The 22013-nt window shown below is 34.6% G+C and overlaps 1 protein-coding gene across 6 annotated transcripts in view; it reads right to left on the bottom strand.

Moving 5' to 3' along the window:
• The window catches only part of LOC124359939 (pumilio homolog 2), a 395716-nt gene that overhangs the window by 218047 nt on the left and 155656 nt on the right, over positions 1 to 22013 (bottom strand). For 5 of the 6 annotated variants that reach the window (XM_046813107.1, XM_046813111.1, XM_046813108.1 and 2 more), the window contains 3 exons: positions 20444 to 20558; positions 5372 to 5574; positions 554 to 696 (listed from right to left, as the gene is read on the bottom strand). In XM_046813107.1, coding sequence (XP_046669063.1) covers positions 554 to 696; positions 5372 to 5574; positions 20444 to 20558 — 461 coding nt within the window. The remainder of the gene's footprint in view (positions 1 to 553; positions 697 to 5371; positions 5575 to 20443; positions 20559 to 22013) is intronic. The other variant, XM_046813109.1, reaches the window with a different exon arrangement.

The raw sequence follows: 22013 nt of genomic DNA, 5'->3' as shown, positions 1-22013 counted from the left end.
TAATTCACACTTGTTTACACCAAAACAAAGAATGAAACATTAAAAGTAGGTATCAGTATAAACCAGGCTACATTCAACCACTACGATCATCTTCCGGAAGAAACATTCATTAACACTAACGAAACCAATACAACTATTTAGCATCTATATTGTATATTGATCATTTAGAACCTATAGAATACAATGATAAGGTTAGATAACCAAAATAACATATTACAATATCAAATAAAATAAAATACAACTTGAAATTGTTGAAACTGAATAAATTTTTAGTACCTTTGATATAATTCACGCTACAGTCCTCAAATAGATAGTATCCGGAATTTCTCAGAAATACCCTAAAAAGCTTTTAACAATCATTTGACCAATCAAAGTACATAAGGTTACTTGTGAACCTCCTTTGAAATAATTTGAGTATATAGTTTGCATAATATCAAGTTTCAGCACTATTTTGTTATTGCAACTATCAAATATAATAACTGAAACATAATAAATAGTAAACAGTGCTCAACAAGTATATAGTGCTCAACAAGTATTAACAAAAGGTACTTACTTGAAACCTTTGTCATCATCTAAACCATTTTGCACACCATTCTGAGGTACCACCCCATTTTCATGTTCCTTTTTGTTCGCTGTGTCATACGGAGATGATGGTGCTTTCTCCTTTTCCTTTTTCTCGTTGGGATCATTTGACGCCTGCAAAAAAGGGCACTTCAAATAAATTAACCTTTTAGCATGTGTCACACTTAATATACAGTTCTAGTTATCAAGCTATTAACTAAACATTTGTTTGTAAGTAATGCCATGAAAATATATTGAATATTTTAGAATTATGATTCATGTGCAAGTAAATGTCAGATCATACACAGTATTATGAACATCATATTACTCATATTATTATGTAATTATACATGCTACAAAATTTCTTATTTGTATTTCCAGCTTGTTCATTATTAAAACTCATGCAACTGATCAAGATGTAAAAACTTAACAATAGAGTAATGAATATACGGAGGGCCCGAATGAATGCATTTATTCGTTAAGTTTTGGCTGTTATATGAGAGGGCAAGAGCAGGAGGGGAACAACAGTCAGCTACTGTTTCCAGCCAGTGCTACTGTAATGTTAGTAACACAGACTGCACTAAAAAGAGATAAAGTGAATCATATTGCATAACATCTAGACTTGGCTGCATTTTAGCACTGAAACTTCTATCACTGTGTGATTTTTTTTCTTTTCCTTCATTATACTTATGATCAATAATGGTGTAGGACATAGTTGGGTTATTTAAAATTTTACTTAGCTGCATTTCAGCATTGCAACTTGCCTTGCAATAATATTTAAAGCCTAATATCCTACTGTATGCATAATTTTACTAAATTACTTTTGAATTTTTAATTGCTTCCATTAGCTCTACTAGTCATTTAATCCTTTATTATCAAGCAATATTGGAACTCTATACAAGGTCTATTTTTCAGGTAACTAAATATACACATCAGCATCAATGTATACGATGTTGTATACATATGTAAAATTGGACATAGCATTTCTGTTTGATAACTTATAATCAAAACTTGGAAAAATAAATAACATAAAGGTGGCTATAACATATGTGATGTAAAACACAATGTCAGTGCACATAGTGTCTAATTATCTGTGGGCGATAACCCAGTGTCACTTTACATCTCTTGCACTATATGCAGACTGTGATTGATCATCTGTGGGTGATAACTCAGTGTCACTTTACATCTCTTGCACTATATGCAGACTGTGATTCATCATCTGTGGGTGATAACCCAGTGTCACTTTACATCTCTTGCACTATATGCAGACTGTGATTCATCATCTGTGGGTGATAACCCAGTATCACTTTGCATCTCTTACACTATTTACAGATGGTATCAGATCATCTGTGGGTGATAACCCAGTGTCACTTTACATCTCTTGCACTATATGCAGTCTGTGATTGATCATCTGTGGGTGATAACCCAGTATCACTTTGCATCTCTTACACTATTTACAGATGGTATCAGATCATCTGTGGGTGATAACCCAGTGTCACTTTACATCTCTTGCACTATATGCAGACTGTGATTCATCATCTGTAGGGTGATAAAACAGTATCACTTTGCATACTCTTACACTATTTACAGATGGTATCAGATCATCTGTGGGTGATAACCCAGTGTCACTTTACATCTCTTGCACTATATGCAGTCTGTGTTTGATCATCTGTGGGTGATAATCCAGTGTTACTTTATATCTATTGCAATATTTACAGACTGTGTCTGATCATCTGTGGGTGATAATCCAGTGTCACTTTACATAACTCGCACTATTTACAGATGGTGTCATCCAGCGTCACCACCTCTTGCACCATTTATAGAAAGGTGGCTGACCATCTGCGGATGATAACCAAGCAGTATTTATATACCAGTACATTTGATTATAATGTACTGAAGTAGTATGTATCTGCCAAAGTACACTTGATGTTAGCAGAGCATAAGTAGCATAAGGGTATTGATACAAGGAAGTTTGCATGCGTTAACAACATCAGGCACGATCGCATGTCACAGTCTCCATCTCAAATCACAACTCAATTTGTAACATGCACCAACTATTTATCAAGTGACATTCAGTAACATCAACCTTCCACTTTTGTTTTCTGACAAACTTTGTTAAAGTATACACGTTTACTCATTCTCGGAAAAAGTGTTTGCAAGCAATTCACTATATTATAGCAAATCAGAAGTAGTAAAACTTAAATTTGGTGAAAAATTCACCAACAATAGTAAAGAAACACTACTAAAAATAGTAAAAACCATAGTAATCACAACACCAACATACGCTATTACTTCTCTCAATGTCTTGTGGGTAATCCATTAAATACAATTAGTAAAACCTGATGCTCAAAATCAATTACTTAAATTGGGTTTAAATTTTAATGCTGTTTAGAAATAAGGAAATATATACATCTAAGTATATAAAATGTACTTTTTATCAAATAAATAAAATACCGGTAGTTTAAATTACTTATCATAAATATTTTACTAAATAAAAGTAAAAGCCTCAGATAAATCAAACATAGACAAGAAAACTTGTTACATAGATTATACAATGTTCCTTGAGTTTTGTTATTAGTTATTACAAAGTACAATGTGATAATAAAATAAACTGTTTTCTTTGCATTTCAATGGATGTTACTTATTTCTATGAATTCTTGTTTGAAGTTCATAAATTTTACCAAAATACCTTATGTTACATATTAAACATTTTGCTGTATATACCTTTTTACGTATTATACATTTTTGTATACACCCTTTTCCCGTATTATTCATTTTTTGTATACATACAACCAGAATAATCCAAACTGCAAGGAAAAAAAAGCTATTTTGTAAGATCAATTAGATGTTTAATTGTAATTTAGAGTAAAATAACACAAGCAGCATTAAACATATGCTTTCTAAAAAAACAAACATAACAGTTTTTAAAACATTAATAACATTTTTTTAATATTTGTATTCAGTTTGATTTTCTCTATTAATTGCTATGTTTATGTATATACACATATATATATATATATATATATATATATATATGTAAAATATTTTAAATTTTTCAACTTTCTAAATTAAATGAAATTTAGATATAAGAGTTGTATTATGATTTTGTAAAAGAAAATTATTGTTTAGCTAACTTATTCTAAATGAAGTTTCACTTATTCAGAACTCAGTGATAGCCTGTGTATTTTATGTACTGTGTTTTAATCTCTTTGAGTTTAGATTAGGCCTACAAGAAAATATGAAACATAGTTTTACACAAAAAGTAGTGTTATCTTTACACTTTTGGGAACTTTTGTTCAAGTTCTTTTTTTGCATACAAAACTAAAAAATGTTTAAAAATATATTTTGGTAAGAAGCATTTGTGTTTTTTAATATAATAAATTAGTAGTATATGAATGTTCATATCTTTTTAAATAAAAAATTTATCTGTAAAGAAAAGAAAATAACAATTAAGAATCTATCTAAAACAATTTTGATTTTACAGACATTGGAAGTATGTTTCAAAATTGCTGAAATAGGCTTTCCATTTTCAGCAGTATCTGGAGAAATCTCTAGAATTTTTTGGACAAACGTTTTTATCATGCTTGGACACTAAAAGGTATAAAAAACAAACCAGTGTTTTCAAATATACTTAAAATTTGGAAAACATTTTCGCCAGAATTTTTGTGCAAAACATAATATCCTTGACTCAAAACAGCCAGAAACACAGAAGATATACAGGTCAGAATACGGATGGACTAAACCAGCATACAAGAAAAACAATCAAATTTCTTAACATTAAAGTGAAAACCACCTTACTTGTCCTAAATACCCAAATATTGTAAATCAAACAGAAAAACAGATTATTCCTATAATGTGTGGCAGTTGCTTTTGCTGCTAACAGCACTGAGAAACAGTGGGTTATACACAAAGTAACTTCAGTTATGATTCATTAAAAAATAGCTAAAACATCAGGTTCATTTTAATTTAAAAATTTTAAAAGAACTATGGTCAATGAGAAATACAACATGTACCCTGTGCAGTTTCATGCTCAACCCATTTAACTTTAAAGGTCAGTATATTGGTAGCCTGAAGTTGAAAAGAAAATTAAGCACCAGTTTCTAAGAGCACCAATAAAACATAGTACATCCATGGAAGAGCTAAGATTTCATTAGTTACTATTAAATTATTTAAAGTCAGTGAAGCAGATCTCTGAATTCATAGTCTACAGCCTTATTGAGTAAAAACCTTTTATGTAATAATATGATGGATATTAGTTTTGATCATAAACTTACATTTTTTAACTTGAATATTATTTTAATGTTTAAACTAATTTAATGCTAAGTTATTTAGTGATGTATCAAACAAGTGCACAGAGCAGTCTATCAATTATGACCAACTGATTGATCATTAGCCCACCAGCTATTAGAACGATTTATAGTCTGCACATTGCCTGTAGAGAGATATTCTTAAGTTAAAAATGTTAAGTTAAGAAATGGTATGGTATTCCCAAAACCAATACTTTATATTTCAACATGTTTAAAATCTTTTCATGGGCCAAATTAATATTTTAAATTAATTATTTGACAATTTTCACAATAGATTATTAATTTTTCTAATGTATTTATGCTAAAACTATCATCTACAATATTGCTTATGAACTTTCCGTATTTTTTACTGCAATTTAATCAAGTAATTAGCCAAAACCAAGCAAAGAGAAATAAAAGGTAAAAAATTTGTATGTGATGATGAATACTTACTGTGACAAAAGCAAAGCTACAATAAATACTAATAGTGGTAGCATGCAGTTAGTGAATGTGGTTATACTGACTTGGTTACGCACCATGACCAGGCGCCTCATCTGCGGCTCTAAGTCCTTGTTGGTGGGGGAGGTCCCCAGTACGTACTCCACCATCTTGACACCTAGCCCACTGGTCTCCGAGGATCTAGGGGACAGAATGTTGCCAGCTTCGCTGCCAGGAAAACTCCCGGAGCGGCGTGCCACCATCGTGATGGGCTGTGACACTGCATGGTCTGTAACATCATTTCCACTTTCATTAACCCCTTCACACCTCCTATTTATTATTTTAAACCTTATTTGTAAGCAACTCTCATCAATAATAATACATCTTCAAATAATTCAATCAATGATAACATCACTACCATCTACCATCTACTCCATGATAATCTAAGAGAAGACCAATAAGTAATAAAGTATAAAGAAATGGGGGACACAATAGATACTGATTAAACAATATATTGTAAGCCTAATCGTTGATGATAATGGGGTAGCCTAACATTTTCATCATAATATTGTCTCATCTGCCCAAGTGACAATATAAGGATGAAACTTACATATTGAAGAGCAAAACTCCTGAAAATATGCCACATTAAGCAAAAGTTTGACTGCTATAGCATACATAACACTATATATACAGCATAATTTTTTCAATAAACATTGAATCACAAAAAGTAATTGGTCCGCTGGGACTCAAACCCGGATCTTTTAGTTGCCGGGTGAATGTGCTATCATTACACCACAGAGCCCTTACTTTTTACGATTCTATTATTTTGTATTTGGTTGTATCTGTCATATATGCGTTTAAATAACCAAACTAACATATGATCGGAAGACCAAATACCTGAGAAACGATTTTTATTTACAATAATTCAATTTGTATAATTGGCAATAGCCGAATTAAATTTTTTCAATAAACATTGAATCACAAAAAGTACTTACTCTGCCGGGACTTGAATCTAGATCTCTCACTTGCCGGGTGAATATGCTACCATTACACCATAACTATATATATACTGATCTAGATGGTTTAGACTTCACACACATCCACGCAAGTGCACACACATGCACGTTGCATACACATACACACACAGTGATAATAAAAGTATCTATAAGTGAATGAATTGGGGCTCTGGACATAAAGTTGTATTTGTTTTAACAGGTTCAAGAAATTACTTTTAATGAAAAAAAAAAAAAATTAAAAAGTTGAAACCAATTAATCACAATAAATAAAAAAAATCCTGAGAGAAAATCCTTAGAAATCTGTAAACAAATAAAAATAATTCAACACTGCTATAGAGGTCCTGTAGCCATCTCATCAATTCTAACTAAGGTTACCTATTGTATCAAAAGAATATATTTTAAAGCAGATTGTCCCCAGTCAATTATTTATACAAAATAATCCAAAGTTGCAATCTAAATAATATTATAGGTAAAAACACCCTCTCATTAAGCACTCACACTCTTGTTGAATCACTTTTTTTTAGTGATGGTATTTTTAACTATTGTGTAATTTTGCTTAATTCTGACAATACAAAAATGTAAATAAAATAAGAAAGTACTCTAAAATTAAATAGATATTATATATAGCATAATTAAAAATAAAAATGTAGTAACTTCTGTGTCTTCTTACTTTTTAATTGTTGTCTACTTAAAAGAGTTAACAGACGTTAATGTAATGGTAAATATTATGCTGTTTTCTAGATACTCGTGATACTTATCAAATAAATTATTTTATTTAGTGAAGAAATCATAGATTATTTATATATTTTGTATCCTAATACTATGATTAGTATAGTAGGATTAGCTATAGTCTATTATTAGATAATCCAGTTTTTATCTCATTGTTGTCATATTTATTTAACAACATGTGACTAGATCTTAATAAACAATGTTTGTTCAACATAAACAATATCAATACAATCAACAAGCAGCAGTATTAAAACAAGATTAGAGCTTTTGTTGGTTTATTCTTGCAAGTTATACATCAATCTTTCCATTTATCTCTAACCTAGATAGGAAAGGGAATGCAAATAACACACATGTACGCCACACACACATGCGCACATGCCCGCACAGGTTAGTACTGCAGGGTTTTATTAGACATTATTAGTTGTAAAAATGTTTATTATTATTAACTAAACAAAAAATTACATTTACAAAAACAAACCAGTCTACAATAATACAAATTTAAATTAAAACTTTTTATAATAGTGTTGTTTCCCATAAACAAAAATGAGAATTGATAAATATTTACCAATTTAACTGAAACACACAATACTTTTATAATTTCTTAGTGTTGTTCTTAGTTACAATATATTAATAAAATTTACCTATCACCTATTATTTATGTTGCAAGTCTTTCTATAGATACCATAATTTCGACTTAAAAACCAATTATTGCTCAAGAGCATACAACACATTTAATATACACTTAATTTGAACAGAAACATACTGACGGTACAATATTGCAAGTGCTAATTGTAAGAAACCATCTGCAGTATTTAAATAACTTTGAAAATAAAATATTTGAATTAAAAATATACTAAGTTTTAGAATGAGGAACTGGAAGGCTGGTGACCTGTAATGGATTTGTAATGTGGGGATTTAAATTAATGACAACCATTATTTTCAGATTACACTCTGTAAATAATGAATTCTATATTTAATAATTTGTATATGGTTACAGAACATAAAAATAGTTAATTTAAAGATGAATTCAGCAGAATAACATGTACAGCATCAAAACAAACTTTTATATTATTGTACATAATGACAAAAATGAGATAGTAATCTCATCTATAAAATGCAATTAAACATTAATGCTAATTAATTAAACATAACGTATTTTAAGTGAGGGATGGTGCTTCTTAAAGCCTTTACAACTCGATATTATTCACAATAAATATAGTACTAAAATTTAGTTTTAAACATTTGGTCTAATATGCTATTCTTTAAAAAATCCATAAAATATCCTGAACTTGAGTTATTATAGTTTAAAAATTTGGTATAGCCCACTTTTTATGATACAGATAGAATATTTGGTTAGTTTCAAAACAGGTCTTAATTAGACTACAAATGGAAAAAAAGTTTGAACTTATACCTTTAATCAATTAAAACATATAATATTTCCCTCAAAAACATAAACAGATAGACAGACAAGTGAGATAGGATTATTATTTATGTGACATTTCTTACTTATTATTACCTGACAAATCTATTTGTAAATATTGGCAGAATAATTTAAGTACACCATGTATGATTACATAAATTTTACTTTCCATTAAATATACATAAGAGTATGAAAATATATTGATAATTGATTTTTTTTTTTTAACTTGTGTTTACACAAAACATTTGACACCATGCAATTTTAACACTACACATTGGAGGATTAAAATGTGCAGGAAAAATTGACATACTAACAAATGAAGTCACACCCGATATTAAGAAATTCAGGTGGATAGTTCGGGGCATTCTAAAGAGCATTGAGGAAAACCTAGCAATCATGTGCAGGAAGGATTCACAGACTAGCAAGAGGGTCAAACCAGATGTTATGAAACATGTCTGGTGGACAGATGATGGACATTCTTGAGAGCAGGCCGACAAACCTAGCAATCATGTGCAGGAAGGATTCACAGACTAGCAAGAGGGTCAAACCAGATGTTATGAAACATGTATGGTGGACAGATGATGGGCATTCTTGAGAGCAGGCCGACAAACCTAGCAATCATGTGCAGGAAGGATTCACAGACTAGCACGAGGGTCAAACCAGATGTTATGAAACATGTCTGGTGGACAGATGATGGGCATTCTTGAGAGAAGGCCAACAAACCTAGCAATCATGTGCAGGAAGGATTCACAGACTAGCACGAGGGTCAAACCAGATGTTATGAAACATGTCTGGTGGACAGATGATGGGCATTCTTGAGAGCAGGCCGACAAACCTAGCAATAATGTGCAGGAAAGATTCACAGACTAGGAAGTGGAGGGCCAGACCAGATGTTATGAAACATGTCTGGTGGACAGATGATGGGCATTCTTGAGAGTAGGCCGACAAACCTAGCAATCATGTGCAGGGATATTGACAGACTAGCAAGTGGAGGGCTGGATCAGATGATATGAGGTATGACTGGTTGACAGATGATGGGCTTTCTTGAGAGTAGGTGTCAAACCTAGCAATAATGTGTAAGGATATTGACAGAATAACAAGTGGAGGGCCGGATCAGATGATATGAGGTATGACTGGTTGACAGATGATGGGCTTTCTTGAGAGTAGGTGTCAAACCTAGCAATAATGTGTAAGGATATTGACAGACTAACAAGTGGAGGGCCGGATCAGATGATATGAGGTATGACTGGTTGAGAGATGATGGGCTTTCTTGTGAGTAGGTGACAAACCAAGAAATAATGTGTAAGGATATTGACAGACTAACAAGTGGAGGGCCAGACAAGATGTTATGAAACATGTCTGGTGGACAGATGATGGGCATTCTTGAGAGCAGGCCGACAAACCTAGCAATAATGTGCAGGAAAGATTCACAGACTAGGAAGTGGAGGGCCAGACCAGAGGTTATGAAAATGTCTGGTGGACAGATGATGGGCATTCTTGAGAGCAGGCCGACAAACCTAGCAATCATGTGCAGGAAGGATTCACAGACTAGCAAGAGGGTCAAACCAGATGTTATGAAACATGTCTGGTGGACAGATGATGGGCATTCTTGAGAGCAGGCCAACAAACCTAGCAATCATGTGCAGGAAGGATTCACAGACTAGCACGAGGGTCAAACCAGATGTTATGAAACATGTCTGGTGGACAGATGATGGGCATTCTTGAGAGCAGGCCGACAAACCTAGCAATAATGTGCAGGAAAGATTCACAGACTAGGAAGTGGAGGGCCAGACCAGATGTTATGAAACATGTCTGGTGGACAGATGATGGGCATTTCTTGAGAGTAGGCCGACAAACCTAGCAATCATGTGCAGGGATATTGACAGACTAGCAAGTGGAGGGCTGGATCAGATGATATGAGGTATGGCTGGTTGACAGATGATGGGCTTTCTTGAGAGTAGGTGTCAAACCTAGCAATAATGTGTAAGGATATTGACAGAATAACAAGTGGAAGGCCGGATCAGATGATATGAGGTATGACTGGTTGACAGATGATGGGCTTTCTTGAGAGTAGGTGTCAAACCTAGCAATAATGTGTAAGGATATTGACAGACTAACAAGTGGAGGGCCGGATCAGATGATATGAGGTATGACTGGTTGAGAGATGATGGGCTTTCTTGTGAGTAGGTGACAAACCAAGAAATAATGTGTAAGGATATTGACAGACTAACAAGTGGAGGGCCAGACAAGATGTTATGAAACATGTCTGGTGGACAGATGATGGGCATTCTTGAGAGCAGGCCGACAAACCTAGCAATAATGTGCAGGAAAGATTCACAGACTAGGAAGTGGAGGGCCAGACCAGAGGTTATGAAAATGTCTGGTGGACAGATGATGGGCATTCTTGAGAGCAGGCCGACAAACCTAGCAATAATGTGCAGGAAAGATTCACAGACTAGGAAGTGGAGGGCCAGACCAGAGGTTATGAAAATGTCTGGTGGACAGATGATGGGCATTCTTGAGAGTAGGCCGACAAACCTAGCAATAATGTGCAGGAAAGATTCACAGACTAGGAAGTGGAGGGCCAGACCAGAGGTTTATGAAAATGTCTGGTGGACAGATGATGGGCATTCTTGAGAGCAGGCCGACAAACCTAGCAATAATGTGCAGGAAAGATTCACAGACTAGGAAGTGGAGGGCCAGACCAGATGTTATGAAACATGTCTGGTGGACAGATGACAGACATTCTTGAGAGCAGGCTGACAAACCTAGCAATAATATGCAAGAAAGATTCACAGACTAGCAAGTGGAGGGTCAGATCAGATGATATGAGACAAGTCTGGTGGACAGATAATGGGCATTCTTGAGAGTAAGTGACAAAGCTAGCAATAATGTGCAAGAAAGATTTTAGTTAGCAGGGGTGTTGTGTGGTACTTCCTATTTTGCAAATACAAAAAACATAGATTTGATCAGGTTTTTATATTTGTTATCTTCTCATCAACTAAAGGCTGTTTATATAATATTCTTTCCCACATGTATAGATGTTTTGTTCACTTATGGATATAACTAACTTATTTTGTAACTATACAACAGTTTTATGTATATGTATGAAATGAAGTTTACTTTCCTAAAACTGGATGAAATTTGAACGAAATGGCTATAACACAACTCTATTTAATAACAATAACGTGTTTTATAGACATTGTTAACTCCGATTGATTGTTATTTTGTTCCAGAAATGTCATTACAAAAAGTAAATTTCAAAATGCCTTTGAGGTTCATTTTAAACTCAAATAGCATTTTGTTTCATTCTGAACGATAAATACAAAAAGCATCAGATAGCTCCTTACTCGAATTTTAGGAAAAAAACTTGTACAAAGCTCGAAAACTGCATGACATTACAGGAAAAAATATGTAACACAACTTCTATAGTAAAGTGGTTTCCAAAGCAAACTTAGTGTCTCCCACCAGTACCGTTAAATTTTTAATGTACACCAACTACGAGAGAATGTATTTTGAGCTTTTCAAGACTACAATTACAAACTACAATTATTCAGTAAGTGATTAATTCATTAGTCGGCAAAGCGAATGAGAAAACCATTGGGCTTGGTTACCTTTCATGTAAAGCAATATGTACATGTACTGCCGAAACAAGTACAATAAATAACATAATTCATTATATTAAAAAACAAGTTACTTACAGATATTCAAGAAACTCTGTCAAAGAAAAGTGAATTTAAAAACTTTGTATTTAATCACATCTAGGAGGCACTGCCATGGATACCTGACTAGATACAAACACAAGAATAAAAGAATGACATGTGTATTGATGAATGGGGACGCAATTTGTTTACAAGCAATCCGCGAACGTGCACGGTCAACAAAGTGGTGCGGGGGGAAATTTGTGACGGGAAAGACAGCATGTTGGCACTCATGGCAGCTTGCGTGGGGCAGCTGGAGGGGGGAGCACATTGACACAACCCATGAACCCAAGGACAGCGGCTGTGTCGACTGCCGACCCAACAGCCAACACTGGGTCTGGCCCGAGTGACTCTAGACGTATTCAACCAATTGTCTGGTAATCGAAACTTAGTTTTAATAATAACATAGAAACAATATTTGTACTATTATTGCTGTTTTCTCGACCAGATTCTGTATGAGTTATTACACACACATCATTGCAGTGCACACTTTATATAAGTAACGGAGGGAGGGGGGGGGTCGGTACTCAGCTGGCCGCAGTGCAGCATCTATGGCTTCTCTTTTAACATGGAGGTTTAAAACAAAGTTTTAAATTGGATATCGTCTTGGTTTCATAAATTACGAAACGAAACGCGATTTTAGTGTATCAATTCTAAGGGATGTTATTATTGGTTTATATTATAATGGTTTATGATTCATTCATGATCAGCCTATATTTTTCCATGCCTATTTTGAATATAGCCTAATTATAAACCAATAACAGAGCCGACTGTAGCAGTAGTCAGTCATCTTGGTTTCAGCCCCATTATAACAATGTTCAACCTTAATGACCATATATTTAGTAGTAGTATTATGAGATATGTTAGATATGAATCCAAACGCTTCTTGGCTTTCTCGATATTTCTATTCCTTATACAGAAATATCTGTAGTTTTTGTGCTTCACAATATACTAAAAATAAGATACATTGAGACTTAACATCGTTCTTATTGGGTAAAATTCAATGGGAGTACAGCCGGTCCACAGTGGCGTGACTGGGAGGATTGGAGTATAAAAAACCCCTTTCACTACTACTTATGGTTGCATGTCATAATATGACGAAAGATATCGTAAATAAATAGACATCACATGAAATGTACAACTGAAGTAATAGGCATAAAGAGGCGCATGGGTGCGGAACTCTGCGGGAGGGAACATGTGGTGTCCAGCGTGGGCGGGATGGTGGAGCACTCTGGCGGCGACGCGGGCAAGCCAGTGGCCTAGGTCAATGCTTCCTGACGCCACACCGAGAGACACCGCAGCAGCTCCAGTGTTGCCAACTGCTCACGTCGACAACGACCAGACCAGACTACTCTCTCCGCTCGGCCGTAACAGACCTCGAGATCGTATTCTAGTTTATAACTTGCCTTTTCATAGCTTTTGGATTTTCAATTTAGGTGATGCTCCTTTCATTATGTAATTCACAGAATAATAAACTATTAATGTATTACATCAAATTCAGGTAAAGCAGTTTGCATTTAGAGTTAAAAAACATCATTATGTACGATTGCAATCTCATGCTAGAGACTCATAACCTGCAGAACGGAGAAGTTATATTCCGATTGGAATATAATCTCAATTTATAGCAACGTTGACTGTACCTATTATATTTATTTCAAAGGTACAATATACATAACTGGTTTACAGAGAAAGTGGTATAATGCGTGAATACGTATTATATTTGATTCAAAGGCACATATAGCTAGTTTACAGGGATAGTCGTATAATGGATTTTTAAAAGTATTTAAACGTGTTAATCGTTAACGTTGATCTAATTCCTCTAAATTATCCATCCATCACCACAGTTTTTCATCAACGCTTCCAATACCGAAGTGATCCATATAAAAATACAGTTATTTTCCTTCAAACAAACTAAAGTGACTAAGTTTCAAATTGGCAAAGAAATGACTGCGTATATATCAGTAATGGTATTGAGAGCTGGGGAACAGAGAGGCGCCAGGGCGGGGGCATGGCGCGGCGCGGCGGTTGCCATGGCTACCTGCACCGCCCGGCACCAGCACCGCGACATTCACTGTTTAACATTGCCTTACCGGGGTGAAATTGCATGAATTCAATTTGTAAAAAAAAACAACCGCATTGACATGAAGTGACATGAAGGTCACGTGAACATATTTTACAGTTAACCATGTATGCTGCAGGCAGGAAAAATTACGTCATTCGTCACGCGCCTTAGTTCAAACTATTAAGTCCAAATAGTACGCCATAGGCAATTAATATTTCCCCCTCTTATAAATTAAGAAATAAAAATTTTAAAAACTTAGCATTATTATTACATTATAAATTATACTTCTTTTACATTGTTATAGTCCCTGGGGTTCTTTTCTTTTGCTACGCGCGTTTAATGATAACAGAAAACAATTATTCTGACTTCTCTCGAGTTGATTCATATTTTAACTACGTACGAGCTTTGTTAACAAAGGTTCGAGGGCTGTTTAAATTCATTTGGCATCTTTACATTTGAGTTACAATAAATTATACAGTCTATACAAACTATACTGTAATGATCGATCCTCTAGGTCACAACATGTCTAACTATTATTAGATAAACAAATACGACCCTTATTGAATACCTCTTTTATACCAGTCACAACAGTACTCATTTTAGATAAAGGAATAATTTAAAATAACGTAAGATTAATAACGCCGATTCTAAAAAACCAGCCCCTAACCAACATGTTTGTCAATTCTCCCTAACCAACCATTAAATTAAACTGGTTACTTTTCATTATGAACGAATTACATTTCTGATATTCGAAAATTCCGTGTACAAAGGAAAGCGGTAATCTTGTGGTTATAACGCAGGCCGAGAGGAGGAGCACGTGCAGGAACTGTAGCTGTACCACGTGACCGGGTAAACATTACGCGTAAACAAAGGGTTCCGGCTTATAAATAGCATCTTCCAGTCTTCGACCTCTTTTAGAACCTCTCTTTAAGGATGAAACTAAGGTTCAATTTTTCGCGTTGTTCGATAATTAGTACGAGGAGACTGAACGAAGCGAAAATCGAGCGAAGAGAAAAGGCCCGAAGGACTGATGAGAACACGAATGGGATTGTGTGTAGGTGTAAAGCTGGCGCGACTTTCTACACTGACGCGCTGCAGCAGCCGGCCACGACCCCGGCGCTCGGATCTCATTATATAACGAGTCTTAGCATCTGTAAAATATACAACTGACGATTCCTTTTACCATATCATCGTCCTTTCACAGAGTGTCCTCGGCTGGTCTGTAAAAATATCTTAAACTGATAAGTTTCACAGATTTTTTATCTTATTATCACGTGAAAGTCTTGTAACTGGGACTTGTGCAGTGCACGTCACATGCGCCATTCACTCTGCATCCCTGGCCTCGGACGGTTTCAATGTGAGAATGACCGCTATGTCATTTGAATGAGATAACATTTTATCGTAGAAATCCGAGGAATACTTTCGTATGACATGTAAACACAGTCGTAATACACTGCAGTATTGGTACAATCAATGTACATCGCAAACTACTTGATTCACAATCTCTGCTGGTTTGGTAAGGTATTAAATATATTGGTACGGAACTGTTAATTTTCATCAGCGTTTTTAAAACATTTGAAGCAGATAGATATACATGTACAAACAATACTGTACCTCCAAAGAGAAAATCTTTGTCATTAAAATAGGGACTACGTTCAGAAAAAGTCTATTTGACAACACATTTTGAATGTAAAACAATGGGTTAAAAAACCCCCACTACAGTAATAAAACTACACCATGAGAATAAGTTAAATTAATCAACTATGTAAATAACACTTTGATGGTCAGCGAATAAGTTTTAACATTAAATACTCGTATTTTAACGTACCGTATATATAACAGGTTCAGAGCCAACTGTCATTCTCCTTCATTACTTTTGACTGCAGAATAATTGTAAGTTTTTCATTTTTTTTTAATATGCTTAATAAGATTGTAAACATTGGTTTTTTTTCAAGTATAACCATTTTAAGTATTAAAAATGAAGTAAAACTTATTTGAGATTTTTCTGAATAACAATAAACCATACAGAACCAATAGAAAATTGTTCGAATAGTGATAATATCTTTAAAATATACATTTCCCATCTCCTAGAACAAAACGTAAAGCGTAACGTAAGTTATTAAAATTTAGCAAATATTTTATCGTAATACTAAAATATAAATGGCGGTCAGTAGACACGAAAATATACCGACCTACAACAAGAAACTTTATTGTGTGCAAGACATGTTTTCTTATCAATACTACTGAGAATACGACTCTTGTTGGTCTACAACATTGGATTTCACGTAAAACTTAATATAAAATTGTAGTTGGGAATATTAAAAAAAAATATTCTTATTATTTAACTAGGGATAGCCATTAATCACTTATAGTATATATATATATATATATATATATATATATATATACAATTAATTTTAATTACATCTCATAAATAACTTATTGATTTGAGTAGAAACAGCTGAAAAGTAAAACTGTTTCAAAGCCTCCCCAAATTCAGACACTTCAAAAGTAGTAGAATAACTTTCGTTTGGTTACTTGATCAAACTCTTACAAAACATTACTAAAACTGCTTTATCCATTTAGAAAACCCAATTTAAATTAAAGTTGCCTTACTACCTTTCTCGGGGAAATCTTCAAGTTTAAGATGACTTATTAAAAGTCGAAACTATAATAGAGTTGTGACTACAGTTCCAACTGTTTGACGAAGGCACGTTGTTGTTGTTAATAGTAAAGTTTAAATCACAATAAAGGCGCGTTTACGCTGGGTGTTGTATACATTTGTACGCTATTTTTGTTGACAAACTTTTTAACAATTTGCTCTGTAATTTTCTTCGACTTTTGTTTACAACACAAAACGATGGAAAGCATTCATAGTTCAGATGGCAGCAGTATGTTTGTGCAGTTATTCTAATGCAAACCATTTGATTTCTCTGCTCTCGTGCCATTTTCCCTTTTTTGTTTCCTTAAAAAACTGCGATGTTAAATTTCTTAACTTATTCTGAACCTCTGCATTATTTAGTTTTAATTTCTCTCCAATTCTGTCTTAGCATTCTTTTAGCATTTGGCCTTGGAACTCGAGCAGGTATATCCCTGAATAGTTCTATCAATGATACCACATGTTTTCCCGACCACGATTTTCACAAGCTACTGAGGCGACAGCTAGCAGCCACGTGATTCTGATGGTGGAATGGGGGGGGGGGGGTAGCGGGGATATGTCTGCAGCAACGCGGACGTCAACACGTGCCGCAACTCCGGTGTACACGCTGCTTAAGATACTCGTAAACTGTACAGTATCAGACACATTCATTAAAGCTCAAAGTTTATGTACTTGCAAATTTATTTACAGTATCCAAAAATCGCTTATATTGTAGTATTTTGGGTTTCAATAGAAACGACTTACATTTAAGTTGAATTTAACAATTCAATTATTTACAAAAATATGCGATTTACAAATACAGCTTTACTGTACATAACCTACAACCAATAACAGTTTTAAGAGTATAAGTATACGTTTAAAAAATAGTAATTTTTAAAAGACAACCCTTTTAATTGGCAATTTGAAACATAAACATATTCTGAGAAGAGGTGATAAAAGTTGAAACGTTGATTCTCATTATTAACCTTGAGCCATTAGAATCTCAAAGTGCTAATGGTGCATAACGATTTGCATAAATAACTAAAATTTATATTCTGAATATAACTCATCAGAGTTAATGGAGCAACAAGTTAGACAGGCAGCACACGTGAAGATTGTAGACCAATATATTATAGTTTTTTTATATAAATGTATTACAATTTATTATAAATTCGATGGAAATGTTAGGATGTAAAAGGTTCATAGACGGTGGTTCTGTTTCACTCGGCACTTTTCTATTTACGAACTAAATGTGGATCAGCGTCACAGCCGCGCGCGCGCTCTCTCTCTTTCAGTTGGCTTCTCTTGAATTGGGCTATTTCTGTGACTTCTAAACGGTTGCCTGGAACCGCTTATGCATTTCATTGGACACGTCAACTATTCTTTCTTTGAAAAATGAAGAAATGTTACTAGAATGAATCCAATACAACCAATACATTTTATATGTCCCAAATCGGTCTTGGATTTGCAGATGTACGAGTAAATCGAATAGAAACGAGAACGAATACGTGGGATTTTATATCGCAACGTGAGATGGTAGATGCACGAATACTTGAAAATCAAGATAGACTGTATCAGTCATTGAAATAGTGGTTGGAGCTGTAAGCAAGCAGCAGTGAACCGTTGCCGATCATTAAACCTCATCAACTGGATCAACTGCCGCACTGAACGTTTCTGCTGGTGTCTGATATAAACGTACTCCGACTTTATTGCAATACTTAAATGTTGAATACAAATATTTAACATATAAAATGTAGGGTTACAGGCTACAACCAGAACGTTGCCGATCATTAAACCTCATCAACTGGATCAACTGCCGCACTGAACGTTTCTGCTGGTGTCTGATATAAACGTACTCCGACTTTATTGCAATACTTAAAGGTTGAATACAAATATTTAACATATAAAATGTAGGGTTACAGGCTACAACCAGAACGTTGCCGATCATTAAACCTCATCAACTGGATCAACTGCCGCACTGAACGTTTCTGCTGGTGTCTGATATAAACGTACTCCGACTTTATTGCAATACTTAAATGTTGAATACAAATAAAATGTAGGGTTACAGGCTACAACCAGAACGTTGCCGATCATTAAACCTCATCAACTGGATCAACTGCCGCACTGAACGTTTCTGCTGGTGTCTGATATAAACGTACTCCGACTTTATTGCAATACTTAAATGTTGAATACAAATATTTAACATATAAAATGTAGGGTTACAGGCTACAACCAGAACGTTGCCGATCATTAAACCTCATCAACTGGATCAACTGCCGCACTGAACGTTTCTGCTGGTGTCTGATATAAACGTACTCCGACTTTATTGCAATACTTAAATGTTGAATACAAATATTTAACATATAAAATGTAGGGTTACAGGCTACAACCAGAACGTTGCCGATCATTAAACCTCATCAACTGGATCAACTGCCGCACTGAACGTTTCTGCCGGTGACTGATATAAACGTACTCCGACTTTATCGCAATACTTAAATGTTGAATACAAATATTTAACATATAAAATGTAGGGTTACAGGCTACAACCAGAACGTTGCCGATGATTAAACCTCATCAACTGCCGCACTAAACGTATCTGCCGGCGACTGATATAAACGTACTCAGACTTTATCGCAATACTTAAAGGTTGAATACAAATATTTAACATATAAAATGTAGGGTTACAGGCTACAACCAGAACGTTGCCGATCATTAAACCTCATCAACTGCCGCACTAAACGTATCTGCCGGCGACTGATATAAACGTACTCAGACTTTATCGCAATACTTAAAGGTTGAATACAAATATTTAACATATAAAATGTAGGGTTACAGGCTACAACCAGAACGTTGCCGATCATTACACATTAACTGGCAGACTGACATAAACGTTCACACTTACCTTTGTCTACCGACGTTGCACCGGCGGTTTCTTAGGGACCAATTTACAGTGCTAGAGTTCCTATTTATATTTATCAAGTTGATTTAAAAGGTACCCATAGACAAAATATTTTACTCCTCTTCTTCATTTAATCTATAAGATAAATAAGGCACAATACGGGAAGCAGTTTACAGCAATTTTAAATGATGAAATAATGATTAAACACCAATGAACGGAAATAGAATACTCATAAATAAAGTGGAAAATTATTAATTCATCAGATTTGAAAGATGAGTGTTTATACTATAACGTAGGCTAAGTGAAATCTACTCGACAAGTATTGAACCAAAGTATAAAATATGTTACAGTAAAATTTATAGAGAGCACCATTGAGCAAAATGATTATGATTATAATTTGAAATGGCATTTCCTTCAGGAATCGTGACTTGGGAGTGCCGATGGCCGAGCGGACTAAGTCGTTGGACTTTGTGTCTGAGTTAACATAGCGCAGGTTCAAATCCTGCTTGTGACCGTTGCACTTTTCATTCATTAAAAGTGAAATCTTGACAGCTATTTTAATTCGTAACCATTTACAAATGAAATAAAAATAGATTGTAAGGAAAAGTTCAAGAACGATCCATTATAACAATAATGTTATACAACTTTACATCAACAATAAATGATTTCTAGATTGAACCGATCAGTAATTACCTGATGTGCTCCATGTGGAATCCCGCCACATCTGATGATCGTTCAAGCTGAGAATACCTTTAGGCTCGTCTTTAGGTTCTTCAACACCCCACAATTTCTTAGCCGAGGGCGCGATCTGTAACAACATCAAATCATTACATTTCTAAAAAAATATATGAGTAATAAAACAAGTGATATTTAATTATAAAGATGTATTAAAATTAATAAACATATATTTTTTTTTTAAATCATTCACTAGTAGGCTTAATGTTTTCATATTACAAACTAAATTATCAAAGTTGTGAACATGCGTAACAGATACACATTACAAATATGAGGAGGCTCGCTGTTATAGTACAACACTGACCGAAATGTGGGCGTATTGCAAGGGACATGTTTATGTCTGTAGTTTATCCATTTATCAACTTCACCATACAAGTTTCCATCTATCTCGATAACTCATTGACCCTCCTCTACTACGATTATTTTGTTACGCCATTGTGAAGTACACCGACTGGGTAATCACCTTTCTAATCCACTCTGATGTATGCCGATATTTGGTTCGAATGTATTTTTATATTAAATCAATTGTAATGGCAGCCCAGCAAGATGTCATAACTGAAGGCGGGAAATTTTTGATCACTCCACAAGGAGTAACAAGAATTTAAACAGAGTTAAGGACCATCAAATCCGTTGAAAACAAGGATATTATTTTTATGAACAGGAAAATATGAAGTAGTGACATTATATTAATATTTATAAAAACTACCTTAACATCAATTATTTAATCTTTTATTTCACCCTACAATGTTTTATTTGCAATTCATTAAATTATTTACATGACATAAAATATACAGTTAGGTTGCGGGTAGGCTAGAACTCATGTAACAAGCAGAATAGCTACTTAAAAAAAAAATGTTCAAAGCATATTGTGAGACCATTAACCCAATTAGTAAATTTCTCTTTTGAACAAGGAGTTTTTCCCTCACTCCTCAAAACCGCTAAAGTAACCTCTATTTTCAAGAAAGACGATCCCCAATCCCCACAAAATTACCGGCCTGTCTCAATTTTGCCAGTTATGAGCAAAATATTCGAAAAGCTTTTCTTGACACGAATGCTTCAATTTTTGAATAAACACAACCAGCTATCGGAAGACCAGTTGGGCTTCAGGAAGGGCAAGTCGACAATAGACGCAGTTGTAAATCTTGTCGACATGGTTGTAGAGGGACTAGCACGTCGGGATCACACATTGAGTGTGTTCCTGGACTTATCGAAGGCATTCGACTGTGTTGACCATGTTACAATGCTTGACAAACTTGAATCTCATGGCATCCGAGGCGTGCCTCTCCAGTGGCTCAAATCATTTCTAAGCCATAGAACTCAAATTGTCCAGATCTCAAATAAATTATCTGAACCAATTCACCTGAGTTATGGTGTCCCACAGGGCTCAATTCTCAGTCCAATTCTCTTCCTGATCTATGTCAATGATGTAGGTTCATCACTTCTGCACGGAAGACTAGTGCAGTATGCTGATGACACGACTCTCTGTTTCACTAGCAAATCAAAATTGACTTTGGAACAGCATAGTTTT

Source organism: Homalodisca vitripennis, chromosome 4, assembly GCF_021130785.1.
Source record: "Homalodisca vitripennis isolate AUS2020 chromosome 4, UT_GWSS_2.1, whole genome shotgun sequence".
NCBI classification, from domain to species: Eukaryota; Metazoa; Arthropoda; class Insecta; order Hemiptera; family Cicadellidae; genus Homalodisca; species Homalodisca vitripennis.
This window is presented reverse-complemented; position numbering and strand designations above follow the sequence as displayed.